The following is a 14,369-nucleotide window of genomic DNA, read 5'->3' as shown; positions in this document are numbered from 1 at the left end:
TGTTTGACTCCCAGGTCAAGGAACTCTGACAGACTGCCGCACAATGGAGACTTGACTCAAGCATTCCTCTGCGTTGCCTAGCAATGCTTTTGTTTGCCGTATTTCTCTGTCTACATATTCATACTCCTTCAACTCATTAGTAGTTATTCATTCATTGAGGCAAGCCCACTTGACCCCTTCTCTCACTTGTCATGGGAATAAAATAGTGATGGTCGGATTTTTAAATATTTTGAGTGTTCTTCGGTATGCACAGATCTGTCCCTATAGTACCACATCAATAGAGTTTTAGCTTCAGTTCACTTAAAAACATTTTCCATCTCAGCCTGTGCATGCACTCTTTAAAAATCCATAAAACATTATGTAACTTCATAAAACTCCATCATCATGACTATTGCAAATGGAAAGGAGTATATTTGTATATTATAGATAACCTGATTTGTGAAGTATACAATTAACACTAGTTTTAGTCACTATCCATTACTATCATTTTTGTGGTTTAAGCCTATTAAAATTCGTGGTGAACTACATGCACGAAACTACCCACAGTCTGCAAACAAAATTACCTAGATATTAGGTTCAAAGGAGACAAATACAAAAAGCCCTCTCTTTGAACTGATACCGTACCCAATCGTCTAAAATTACTATTGTGTAAATGAACGCGAGCAAACATCCGAAACTCATTGAACAGGTGTGAGGGCCGTCAATCAAAGCACCCACGCGTACAAGGACAAGCCCACCGGCGCCATATATGGAGCGCATTCCAAGGGGCGGAGTCACCTGACTTCCCATATCCATGAATGAAACCTCATCGCCACTAAGTAAGTTCGTTCATGAGGGAGTCGTCGGAGTTTCGCATGGACCAAAAAGTTTATTCTGACAAACACAATGGATTACCGACGCACTCAGTTTTATTTCTTATTTTTGTATTTATATGTTAACAACGTATTTATTAGGATCCAGTCAAAAGAACGTAAGTACAAACCGAGATTTTTAAAGTCTTATTACTCAGAAAAACGTTTCTTTCTAACCTTTCACATTTCTGTTTATATGATCTGACGATGAATAAATAAAATGGATTTGTGGACATAAACGTAATGGTTAGATTTTCATCAATATTTCGTAATTATACATTTTCCCCTACAAAATGTAGGCCTAAATAATTAAGACATTTAAGCTCGTAACATGTTTAAATATTCTTTGACTTAATTTTAATTTAAATATTATATGATCCTTAGATGTGCTGCTTGACATGAAGGCTGCCGGAAGTGAATTAGGTTGGTTAACCTGGCCGAATGAAGAGGGGGTAAGTTTTATCAATTTTTCTGTTCCCTGTATATATCTGGCTTTAACATGAATAGACTCAATTCAGTTCAGGTTCGTTGACTGATCTTAAAGTGGATACATAGACGCATGAGTCAGTGTCATTTCGTACTCTTAAACACCAATCAAAATGAGTCATATCCTCAAACCCATTAAAAAGCTTTTCCTGCTATTAAAATTGATACCGAGAGTAACATCAGGCATTTTTTCCCCGGCAATAGGCTTAAATAACATCCGAACCAATCTTTCTAAGGTTTTTCATTTTATATTTCAAAAATATTTAATGTACAGCGGCTCCAAAAAGTATTGGGACACTTAAACCACACTTTACATACATTATTGTATTAGAAAACAATATAACAAACTAAGTGTCATTTGTTTCGAAGATGCCACAAGTACAATTTTAAGCAAAACTTTTCACAAAATTATTAAATAAAGGAATTATTTTTTAAAAAAGTGATTAAAAAAATGACTCAGAAATGTAGTTCTGAGAAAATGTCATTTTTGTTTGAAACTGATGTATAATGCAATGAAATTCATATACATGTTTGTGTACATGGCATAAGTGTTTAACATCCAATGCATCCAATGTGTGTGTGTATAGTGTGTGAGTGCGCAGACCATGTTTCTTCTTTGAAGCTTTGGTTTATAAGAATTCGCTGTGAATTCCCCTTCAGTCACACAAGGACCTCTCCAGAGATGTACCGAGAGGGTTCCACTACTTCCTCTGACCATGCATAGTCGCACGCTGAAGTGTTTAATTAGTCTTTTAGAGACTAGTCCTGTCATCTTCGTTCCCTGATGTCTTGAAGGTTTCCATGAGCTCTACTCAGCTGCTGGATTCAAAAAAGCTCTTTGAGGTCATGCTTATTTTGCCAGCTATTTCAGTACTTTTTGAAGTGTTGAGTTGAAAAGGAGCTCGATCACAGCAGAGCATGGTGGGAAAGAGGAGAGCAGAGGCCTACGTTTTGTCTCCCACACCCTTCTAATGAGATACTTTTACAAAGGTGTGATTCCCACATTCAGTGTAGTCATGTTTCAGGCTAACATTTAGGATACTGGAACATTTTAGGCAAGAAAAATAAAAATTCAAGACACTCCAGGTGAATAGGAGGTAAAAATGTATGTAACCGATATCACCACACTTTCCTAGTTGATTGATTACATTAAGAATTGCAAACATCTTTTTGTATTTAAATATCTAGTATCTGTATGTTAAATATCAATATCTAGTTAAATATGCAGAAAATGGCCTTTAAATATATGTATTCTAATTGTAATATACAGGCATAAATAGATAAAATGCAATAAAATAAACATTTAAAATGTATTTAGGATGTTTTCTTTCCTCTAGTCTGAAGCAACACGTTATGAAAAGCCAAACTACCCAACAACCCAACAATGACCAGTACATGAAAAAAGTATTTTTTTGTTTTTCAAATACAACTACAAATAAGTGATTTTTGCTCTGTAGCTCTTCAGAATCATTGGTTAGTCAGTTTAAAGATCCCAACCAGCCTGACTTAACCAATGGCATGAGTTTGGGGTGGAACCAGTCATTATTGTTCCAATGCAAATGTAAAATACTTCACCTTTAAAACAAGTTTTGTACTTTCATATTATGAGGTGATTATAATACAACATTCCCTCTTTTCTTTCTTTTTCCATTATTCTTAGTGGGAGGTTGTCCAGACGGTGGTGAATGGCTCTCTTCTTTACACCTACAGTGTGTGCAATGTAGCCAGTGACACCGAACAAGACAACTGGCTTCGAACGACCTTTATCCAGCGCAGGCCCGACGTCTCTCGCGTATCTGTGGAGCTGCGCTTTGTCGTCCGGGACTGCAACACGTTTGGTGGCTCGTCGCCTTCCTGTCGTGAGACTTTTGGTCTCTATCTAGCCGAAACCGACACAGATGTTGGCACAAATTTCCGCAAGGGCCAGTTCCGAAAGGTAGCCACCGTAGCGCCAGACGAGGTAACAGCTGATCGTGGAGGGGGCAAAGCCGATCTGCGGGTGAACGTTGAGAGACGGAGCATCGGGCCACTCTCCAGAAGGGGCTTCTACCTTGCTTTCCAGGATTTAGGGGGCTGTGTTGCTCTCTTGGGGCTGAGGGTGTTCTACACCACCTGCCCGGCCACGATGAGAAGCCTGGCCGCCTTCCCTGAGCAGGTGGCATTGGGAGCGCTGGTGGAGGTGGAGGGCACCTGTGTGAAGGACGCAGTGGTGGTTGGAGAAGCTGCTCCTCGGATGTACTGCGCCGCAGAAGGAGAGTGGGTCGTTCCTGTGGGCCAGTGTCTCTGTCGAGCGGGATACCAAGCTGTTGGAGATGCTTGCAAAGGTGAGTTTGTGATTTTGGTGTTTATTGTTTAGTGGTGTTCTTTACTTCAGCAATATGTTGAACTTTTTCTGCTTATCTAATAGTGGTTGACCGATATATAGATTTTTACTGGAAGGGTTAGTTCACCCAAAAATTCATTTTCTCATGTCGCTCCAAACTCGTAAGACCTTTGTTCATCTTCGGGACACAAATTAAGATATTTTTAATGTAATCTGTGAGGCCTCCTCTAGACTGCAACGTTATTGCCACTTTCAAGGCCCAGAATGGTATTAAAGACATTGTTAAAATAGTCCATGTGACTACAGTGATTCAACCTTAATGTTATGAAGCGACAAGAACACTTTTTGTGCGCAAAAAAACAAACAAAAAAAAATTACTTTATTCAACAATTTCTTCTCTTCCATGTCAGTTTCCTTTTTGTTTTTCCGCACAAAAACTATTCTCGTCACTTCATAACATTAAGTTTGAACCATTGTATTCATATGGACTATTTTAATGATGTCTTTACTACCTTTCTGGGCCTTGAAAGTGGTAGTACCGTTGCAATCTATCGGAGGTCAGAAAGCTCCCAGAATTCATCAAATATCTTAATTTGTGTTCTGAAGATGAATGAAGGTCTTACGGGTGTGGAACGACATGAGGTGAGTAAGTAATGACAGAATTTTAATTTTTGGGTGAACTAAACCTTTAATGGCCAATGCTGGTTTCTATAAAGTAGGGCCATTATCCCAAAAGTTTTGGGATAATCTTACAAAACTATTTCAATGCAGATTAAGGAAATTGACCAATCAGAATCAAGTATTCCACAGAGCTGCATAAGAACTGCTGAAATCACATCAAATGAATTATTTATTCAAAATTAACCTAAAAAGAGGAAATGTTTGTTTTGCATTGACAACTTATGCTGATAATTCTGAATTGTACAAAAAACATTAGTTTTAATCATCCGGGTCCATCACTATAAAATACTTCACATTACTTTAAGACAATTTGGGAACAACTGCAAGTCTTTGTGGGTGGGCAGATGGTAAGTGTGTTGTCGGGTGAGGGTGTGTTCTAGGAAGCTTGAGAGATTTTTGTGGTTGCCACAGAGCTGTCTGAGAAGTTTGTGAGAGGCCAGAAATATGACTTCAGTCAAATGGAATGTCAGCCGTCTCCACACCCTTTCACCTGCTGGTGTATTATTTCTACATGTGTGTTTAACTCTTCGGGAAGGAAGTGTGAAGATACCAGGCTACTATTGTAAAGGAGTGTATGCACATAGTTACAGTGGTATGATTTGCATTCAAATGTTTTTAACCTTTGGACAGTTTCGAATATCTACTTTTGAATAGAAGGGCTTGTTTGGGTGAAAGGGTTAGTCTTCAATAATAAGTTTAAGTATTACTGTTTTGCATTAGAAAATAAGATATTAAAGTGAACGCCATCTGCAAACAAATTGCACTAGATCTTTTCCCCAAAACTAATTTTACTTTTATCATCCAGTGACTTTTAACTGACTGGTCCCAAGGTGATTTTTTTTTTTTAGTGGATGTATGAAGAAATGAAAGAATGGAAAGGTTTGGGATGGAAAAAAAGGGATTATCTTTAAGATTCATTTTTAGGTTTTCCCAACTAGTTTCAAGGAATTCCCCCTAGGTCATATTACACTTTTCCCATACCCTCCAACAGCTGATATGACTCAATGGGCAGAGCTAACATTACCTGAGTTACTTTGTATGTGTAAGTGTGTTACCATGACAACGGCTAACCGCAGATTACAGAGAAGGTTTGGCATGCCCAAGGACTATCTGGGGTAGTCATCATATAATTAAAGGTTGGGTCGGACCTCTCCGGACACCTTTTGTATTTGTGGGAAAATGTGGTTTTGAGTAGACAGACACGCTATTTATACTTTACAGTAAAATGTAAAACCAGAGACATTAAAATCTATCCCATTGGTAAACGCATTGCAGACCAACAGCAGGGCACGTTTGTTGAACGTACTGTAAAAAAAGGATATCACTAGGAAAAAGTTGGAATGAAATCTTTTCAAAAGATCCGTATAGGAGCCATTAGCAAAGGCAATCTCAGGAAAGCATGTTTTGAAGACCTTAGCCTTTGGCAGCCCTACAGGAACCTGCACCTGAAACGGACGTTCAAGAACATCAAGGGAGTTCAGAATATGTGAAGGCCTTTGGAAAAGGGCAGATTCCACACATTTCCTTCATAATGTAGTTTCCAGGAGACATGCTAAATGTTTTGACACCCTTAGAGGAAGTGTGATGAATGATGACCTGATGAAATAGCTCATGGGAGAGATGTAATGAAAACTGCTATCTTGTTGACTTTGTGATGACATGCTTCAGGAATGAGGAGTACATGTCCAGACATCCCAACCTGTGGTTCTTTCCATTCTGATTCTGACAAAGCCTTTTTGTCTTCTGTGAATTATGTTTCACTCTATAATTTGTTCATCCACTCATCTCTTGAAAGACCGTAGTAATTAACAACCTTTGCCCATACCTCTTGATTCAACTTGGTGGGTTTTGTTTTTTTTCTCCATATAGAGTGAAAAGATGCCTCAAAGCATTCAATGTAAAAGAGGGTTCTTCTTAACCCCAAACAACCATTGAAACAATGAAGTTGCTGTTGTCATTGTTTTCATGGGAGTTTTACGAGTGGTTTTCTACGTGACTGCTGCTCTGTTCAGCTTATCGCCACCTGCCAGTGTTTGTTGGGGACAATTGTGGTTGGTTGCCGGGCACAGATGGGGGAAGGGGTCTCATTTGAAAAGTTTCGGGGGGAACCCAAGTGTTCCAATGTTTTCATTGCTTGTGAATTTGATACTGGCCTACCAAAGATGTTGCAGACTATAATGTCATGTTTTATTTTTATAATATTATATAAGAGTATAATATTAATGTTTAAAATTAGCTTCAATTTAATAGATGTTTAATTAGCAGTTGGGTGCTTTATTTGGTCTGAGATGGGTTTTTATATAATGCTGATACTGATACCTAGAGAGCAGTGTGTCAGTATCAGCATTGGCCAATGAAAAACCCATCTCAGACCAAATAAAGCAGTCCACTACATAAATAAAACAAATTAATAACAGCAAATAGGGATGCGTGATGTATCTTTTTTTTTATATTGCAGTTAACAATTCTTTTAATTATTTTATTTTTATTAATTTGATTTAATAAAAAAAAAAAACTTTTAAAGTTTAATTTTTTTTTATTTAGACAAAATGGTAAATGAAATATAATTGAAATTATTGGCCATAACATGAAAATAGTATTATTTATTTATTTATTTTAATTTTAAATATTTTTAAACATTGTTTCAGTGAAAATTTTAGAATTTTGACTTTGAAACCTTTAGTTTTCTTTAAAAAACCATCGCATTGCTCTGGCATGTTGTTGATTACCACTGCGTTGGCGAAACTGCTATTCTAACTGTTGACCTTTCCACCCAAGGGCATTAACTATTCCCTTTGTGTATTGTGTCCAAAAGCCAAAGACTTGGATTCTTATCAGCCCTGCCAATCACTGTGTCGTGCATATTTTAGTGGTTGTGGGAACATAAACGTGGCAGAAGTACGTAAAATGGCCTTTAGTCACTTTTCCACTCTTTCCTCACATACTGTCTCTGATGGCGCCTTAACTGTCCACCAACGCAGCATCGCCTTAAATAGCTTCTCGGTGAAATTGGTCAGCCTGACACATCAGTGGTGTCATGAGCGAGTCACACATTACAGAGCGTTTTCTAAACATATTTCACATGAAGTTCCCATGGAAACAGCTAAATAAGTTAACTTATTCCTCATGGCTTTGGTGAAATTTGTATTCATTGCTGATTTCACGTATGCCACTCTCAATCGACACAAACATGAAGATTAGAGGAAAAGAGTGGGAGTTTCCCTCTCTTGTTCTGGCTTCAAATAAAATGCACAAAGAAGGGCTGCTTTTCTTATGCGGACCCCCTCCTATAGACGTCCACCCTTATACACAGAGCAAATACACAAAACCCAATGTAAAATCCCAGCGGGAGAACTTCTGTCAGCAATCCTCACGCACCCATTCACGCTCACGCTCGCACACCTCCCACTGGTCGTCAATCTGAAACTTGGCCCTTTGTTTGAGGTGAGCACTGAGAGACGGGCCCCAGGGGGGACATATTCCCCTCAAAGGAAGTTCCTCGGATCTGTGGAATCTATATTCACAGTGATTTTGCGAGCCAGTGAGTTTCTCATGCCCATTAAAAGTACACCTATCAGAACCGGTCTCTTCTTAAGACTGTGCATGTGATTCTGAATCACTGCACTCGGCCTCCTTTGTTAATGATTGTTATATCAACCCCCCCTCCCACCCCCATCCTCCGTTCCTTGTTTCCGGAGTTTCTTCCCTTTGTGTTTGTTATAGCATGTCCTCATCCTTCGGCAGAGGAAGGAAAGGAGGAGAAGAGGAGGCCAGAGGGCTTATATTGACGCTTGCAATTCCGACATCCTGTTTTGTCCAACGGACATCCACAAGAGCTTCATTTCATTTTTCTAAAAAAAAAATCTCTTTCAATATTTTGGAAGAAGTTGACAATGTAGATGTAATTATTCATTACAGGGCTGTACAAAAGTTTGGTGACCAGTTTGACTGGTTTTATTTAAAACGGTTGGAATGTCTTCCTCTGGTTGCATTGTGAAGTGTGATCAGTTTATTGCATTGTTGAACACTTGAATGCCTGTCAGCTGCATCTTGTTTGGATCTTGTTGTGTGCAGTTGTTGGTGCAGAAAGTCTGACCCTCCCTTTATGTGCACAATGGCCTAAAATAAAAGAAGAATGGTGTGGTTATTGAATCTGGATTCACTATGATGTGAATCTATGTCCTTTTCTTACATAAATGACTCATGTTAATCTTTTTTGTTTTTTTTCTGCTGTCTTTTCTACAGCTTGTGAACCGGGTTACTACAAGAGCACAGATTCCAGTCAGCCATGTGAAGTGTGTCCAGATAACACCAAGCGCTCCGGTCATGGAGCTTTGCTGTGCGCCTGCATGGATGGCTTCTACAGGGCCCCAACAGACCCAAATTCTGCTCCCTGCTCTTGTAAGTCTGAACAGATAGTTTTTCTCCCCCACAAAGTTGTTTGATCTTATTAAGAAACTCTTTTGCTGCATTTTTTTAAATGTAGTATCTTAACAATATACTATGTTTTGCTCTTCTAGCTTTGCCTAGCCCTCCCCGAGACTTGGAATACACACCCCTCCTGACAGCGGGGAGTTTGAAACTGACCTGGCGCCCACCGGCAGACACAGGCGGCAGAAGCGACATCACATACAGTGTGGCGTGCGAGCGCTGTGAGAGCAGTCTGTGTTCGCTGTGTGGTGGGAGGGTGCGATTTGAGCCTACGCAGACGGCCTTGAAAGACCCTGAAGTTGTGGTTAGTGAGCTGGAGCCTCATGTGAACTACACCTTTACAATCGAGGCCCAAAACGGCGTGTCCCAATTCAGTCGAAAGAGAGCCACGGCTGGCATCACAACAGTGCTTCACTTCACAGGTTAGATATTTAACAATTTAAGTTTTAACTGCAATAATATAAAGCTATCGAGTGGCAAGCAATGGTTCTGTCCACAGTGATAAAGAAAATGCAGCCATTTGCATTTAAAAATGTACCGATGAGGTTTCTTTGTGGGCGGAGCTAACCAGTGCACTTCGGCCAACAAAATGTCTCATTGCTTGTCACGGATAGACAAGATTAACAGATTAATATGGAGAAGAATTTATCACGCCTTCTTAAGACATGATGTATCAAATGGCATTTACATGTAAATTGAGATGTTTTTAGCCAAAACACTGATGATTTGTGTCTTTTTATTCAGATGGCCCGAGGGTGCTGTACCTGAGAGTTGAAGATCGGACCACCAGCAGTCTCACATTATCCTGGGTCGTGGACCACCATGTGCAGAATCACAACTACCCCCGCTATGAGCTCATGTACCGAAAGAAGGTGACTATGATATCTTATTTAGTTACTTATAAAAAATACATAAAAAAAGATTATAATAGAGACTTGGGTGGTGGGATAGTAAACTACTTCTCAGAACAAATCTAGTTACAACTTAGCAATACCTTTAGAACCAGCTTGAACATCCTAGCAACCACTTGACAATCAGTGCATCTGAAATTGCATACTGAGTATGTACTACATTTGAATTTGAATTTACTTATGACCGTTAAAATATACGTTCTTTATAGTATTAATATTTGTAGTTTGAATGTAATCCGGATGTACAACGTCCACCATGTTGTCATTACTATGTGACCCTACCAGCATCAGTTGCGTTGCTTCACCTCCATTTACAAATCCCCTCTCGTGGGCTTATGGGATAGTAAAGTGTCCAATATCAATCGAATGCACACTTCAGCATCAACATAGCATTGTGGAACCTTAGCATTTTCTTCAGAAATGTTTCTTGCGTGCTTTCTCTCTCTCTCTCTCTCTGTGGCCTTTCCATGTTTTCTTCCTTTACTATTTTAGAACAAACTTTTTAAATTTCCTCTCCTCATTGTTTCATAGGAGGATCCTGGAGAGTTTGATGTCACCACATACACCGTTCTGGTTCTGGAGAAGAACTCTGTACAGATTAATGACCTCTTACCAGGCACAAAGTATGTGTTCCGCGTTCACACCCTGACGGCAGAAGGCCATCCCAGCAGCCACAGCGCAGAGCTTGAATTTGAGACACTGCCTCTCGGTAAGTGCGTGCGAAGGCGCGCGTAGGCGTTTAGTTGTAGTCCTTTAATGCTTTCATGTATGAAAATGCGTAACTTAGATGAATTTGTGATAAGCTTTTGGTGGTGCATGAATGTTTGTCAGTATAAATAGAGTGAACTTTTTTGTCAGTATAAATAGAGTGAACTTTTTTGTGTTCTATCTCCAACAGCAGAATCTCAAACACAGAATAGTTCTATGGTTGTGATGGGAGCCGTCGCTGGAGGCGGAGTCATGTTGCTGATTGTGGCGGTTATTTTGCTTCTGCACAAAAGGTTAGAGAAGCCATCTCTGGTCTCACTTTTTCCAGTCCATTCTCTCCTTTATCTTTTTCCAGACCACAAAGCAGGATTTCCCAACTTTTCCTTAGTCTTTTCTCCCACACTGTTTACATTCCAGCTTTGATGTGCAATCATACTCATTTAGGATGTCATCAAGATAGGAGCTTAAATTAACTCAAAAAATGTGATGTTGAATGTTCTTTCATCAGGAGGCTGAATTCCCATGTCCGACGGAGGGTTGATGGAGATTACTTTTCATGTCCAGGTAAGAAACAAATTGAATTCTTTTCTCTTTTGTATGCATTCATGTATTTGACATTAGAACTTCATGTCTTATCAGCAATAGCTATACTTAAACCTCAGCCATCATACAGTGAGTGTCATTTAACCAAAGTTTACCCCTACCTTCTCGTTTTACAGAAAAACTCCTTCCTTTGAAGACCTACATTGATCCCCATACATATGAAGACCCCTGTGCGGCTGTCCTCAAGTTTGCCAGTGAGATTCACCCTAGTCACATCACCAAGCAAAAAGTCATTGGTGCAGGTCAGCGTTATTTTAATATTATTTATATACTGTTACTGTATTTATTAATATTTTAAACTAGTTTATATTTGTATTTTTAAATTTAATTTTTTTTTAATGTGTTTTTACTTTATTTATTTTTTGTCTTTTTTTTTGTTTGTTTGTGTGTTTTCTAAAAAATTTGACTTAAATATATTTAATTAACAACTGTATTTCCATACTGCTCCATAGGAGAATTTGGCGAGGTGTACCGTGGTTCTCTGAAGGTACCAAGTCGCTGTGAGGTCGCTGTAGCGATAAAGACGCTGAAGCCAGGCTACACAGAGAAGCAGAGACAGGACTTCCTTAGTGAAGCCAGCATCATGGGCCAGTTTTCCCATAAGAACATTATCCGTCTGGAGGGTGTTGTCACTAAATGTAAGTATCAAGCTATAAAATCATGTTTCTGGTCAATTTCTTGTACAGAACATGTTTTAACAGGATGCTCTCTTCTACCTATCATTTTAGTCAAAGACGCCATGATTATCACAGAGTACATGGAGAATGGAGCTCTGGACCAGTATTTAAGGGTAAATTTTGGTCAACAATTGTTTACATTTCCTCTGAATGTGTTTGCCAGGATGTAGCAGAATCATTGATGTGTTTCTTTGTGCTCCACAGGATCATGACGGGGACTTTTCCTCATACCAGCTGGTGGGAATGCTCAGTGGTATAGCCTCAGGAATGAAGTACCTCTCAGACATGAACTACGTCCATCGGGATCTCGCAGCTCGTAATGTCCTGGTCAATGGCAACTTGGAGTGTAAAGTCTCAGATTTCGGCTTGTCACGAGTACTGGAGGATTATCCTGAGGGAACCTACACAACCACTGTAAGTGATATGAATGCACAGAATCATTATAAAATAAATGTACAAGTTCATTAAAACATTATTTTCATGGTTTTTGACTCTACTCTTTTTTAGGGAGGAAAGATTCCTATTCGTTGGACTGCACCAGAGGCAATAGCATACAGGAAGTTCACTTCGGCTAGTGATGTGTGGAGCTTTGGCATTGTCATGTGGGAAGTGATGTCATCTGGAGAAAGACCCTACTGGGATATGAGCAACCATGAGGTATGGCATATTTCTAACTAGTTATTAATGCTAATTGCTCATACTTTAGGAGTTTGACATGAAAGAAAGAAAGAAAGAAAGAAAGAGAAAAAGAAAGAAAGAGAAAAAGAAAGAAAGAGAGGGCCAACAGACTCAATTTCTGCTCCATGCTCCTGTAAGTTTGAATAGATATTTTTTGCTCGCCAACAAAGTTGTTTGATCTTAAGCTAGGAAGTGACCACTTAGCAACGACCTAGCAACATTCTAAAAACCAGTGAACACCTTAGCATTGTCCTGGCAACCACCCTAGCAATATTTTAAAGGGATAGTTCACCCAAAAATGGAAATTCTGTCATTATTTACTCACTCTTATTTTGTTCCATACCTTTATGAGTTTCTATCTTCTGTTGAACACAAAAGAAGATATTTTGAAGAATTTTGGTAATCAAACAGTTGACTGTAGCCATTGACTTCCATGGTAGGAAAAAAATAAATGGCAAATTGTCTGGTTACCAACATTATTAAAATATCATGTGTTCAACAGAAGAAAGAAACTCCTACAGGTTTGGAACAACATAAGGGTGTGTAAGTGATGACAGAATTTTCTTATTTGGGTGAACTATCCCTTTAAGCTTTCACTTAAAACACATTGATGGGCTTCATATCCTCTGTGAGCATGTGTTTCACCATTTTCTTCATACTTTTGATCAAAGGTGATGAAATCCATAAACGAAGGCTTCAGATTGCCGGCACCGATGGGCTGCCCATCTGCGGTTAACCAGCTAATGCTGCAGTGCTGGACGCAGGACCGCTCCAAACGGCCACGCTTTGTTGATATCGTCAACTTGCTCGAGAAGCTGCTTCGCAACCCAGAATCACTCTCGGCCATTGCCAGTATCGACCCACGGTAAGAAACGGTTAACAAAACGCTAATGTGAAATGTTGTTGCAGTTCTACTGCAGAAAACTAGAATGTTTTATATTGTGATGTCTGTTTTTCACACAGTGTGTCTATTCGACTACCCAGCACAAGTGGTTGTGACGGCGCCCCCTTTAGGTCAGTGGATGAATGGCTGGAATCCATCAAGATGGCCCAGTACAGAGAAACCTTCGCCCTTGCTGGAATTAAAACTATGGAACAGGTGTTGCACTTGAAAATTGAGTAAGTATGCATCCATAAACAGATTACAAAATGAACCAATTATAAAAGCTTATGAATTACTGAAACTTTATATGGCCTCATCTAACCTGTTCCTCCTCCTCTTTTCTTTTTCAAAAAGGGATATTAGTAATATTGGAGTACGGCTGCCAGGTCATCAGAAGAGAATAGCCTACAGCATTTTGGGCCTGCAGGACCCGACAGGGACCCTGGATCTGTGTGCAGTGTGACAGTGCGGTTGACTGAAGCAGAACTGTTCTGAATCGCAATTGAGCTGGCCCAAAATGGACTTGAAAAGCTGGCTCCCTTTGGCAATATAAACACTTTATTGTTTTGATATTTTGTTTCTCCTTTTATATAACATTTTTACACGTCAGATGGACCCTTATGCACTTTGTGATTCTGTTTTTTACTTAAGCCATATTGATTAGCTGCATAAGCACACAGTGGACATATGATGGTGTGTTTTGAAATATTGTAACTACTGCCTCAGGTCTGATGATTAGGGTACTATCAAGGGTACAATGATAGTAACCTTAAATATTACTGTAGTGCCCATATATTGCATAAAAGTCCACAAAGGTGCCAAATGTGAGGGGTTGAAGTCTGATTAAGGTTGTACAATTACAAATGTAAAAAGTTTAGTGGTAAATGTTTAATAGGCATCCTCCTGTTTTGAAAGATAGCACAGGATATTTACATGTTATTTCAGCTCTTTTTATTTAATATTTATTTTTTTTTAATTTATTGTCTGTGTTTGTAAAGAAAATAATGTACTGTATAATATTAAAATATTTTGTAAGTCATCTTAAGTCATTTCTTCAGCATCATGCACCTCGCACAAAATATATGCCCTGACATGCTCTGAAATTACTCATGCACACAAGTAACAACATCACTGTGC

General features: G+C 39.2%; 1 protein-coding gene across 2 annotated transcripts; it reads left to right on the top strand.

Annotated features, from left to right (window-relative positions):
• Window positions 1-825: 825 nt before the first annotated feature.
• Window positions 826-14,238, top strand: epha2a (eph receptor A2 a). Of its 2 annotated transcripts, XM_067374708.1 has the most exons (17): window positions 826-970; window positions 1,236-1,303; window positions 2,998-3,661; window positions 8,587-8,742; window positions 8,862-9,194; window positions 9,517-9,644; window positions 10,215-10,392; window positions 10,582-10,684; window positions 10,900-10,955; window positions 11,111-11,236; window positions 11,447-11,632; window positions 11,723-11,784; window positions 11,876-12,085; window positions 12,179-12,328; window positions 13,021-13,214; window positions 13,313-13,468; window positions 13,587-14,237. In XM_067374708.1, exons 1-17 carry the CDS (start codon window positions 886-888, stop codon window positions 13,693-13,695), a joined length of 2,964 nt encoding a protein of 987 aa, XP_067230809.1. In that variant the 5' UTR covers window positions 826-885; the 3' UTR covers window positions 13,696-14,237. The 2 variants fall into 2 exon arrangements, with proteins under 2 accessions (XP_067230809.1, XP_067230808.1); XM_067374707.1 differs by having other exon boundaries at window positions 11,447-11,784; window positions 13,587-14,238.
• The last annotated feature ends 131 nt before the right edge of the window (window positions 14,239-14,369 follow it).

The sequence above is a fragment of the Chanodichthys erythropterus genome, chromosome 21 (genome assembly GCF_024489055.1).
Source record: "Chanodichthys erythropterus isolate Z2021 chromosome 21, ASM2448905v1, whole genome shotgun sequence".
In the NCBI taxonomy this organism is placed as follows: Eukaryota; Metazoa; Chordata; class Actinopteri; order Cypriniformes; family Xenocyprididae; genus Chanodichthys; species Chanodichthys erythropterus.
Note: the sequence above shows the minus strand (reverse complement) of the source record. Positions and strands in the feature narration are given on the sequence as shown.

Excerpts from the sequence above, each read along its gene's own strand:
- epha2a (XM_067374707.1), top strand. The coding sequence starts at position 886 with ATGGATTACCGACGCACTCAGTTTTATTTCTTATTTTTGTATTTATAT. Across the intron at positions 971-1,235 it reads TAGGATCCAGTCAAAAGAAC|ATGTGCTGCTTGACATGAAG; the intron begins GTAAGTACAAAC and ends TATGATCCTTAG. Across the intron at positions 13,215-13,312 it reads ATTGCCAGTATCGACCCACG|TGTGTCTATTCGACTACCCA; the intron begins GTAAGAAACGGT and ends TTTTTCACACAG.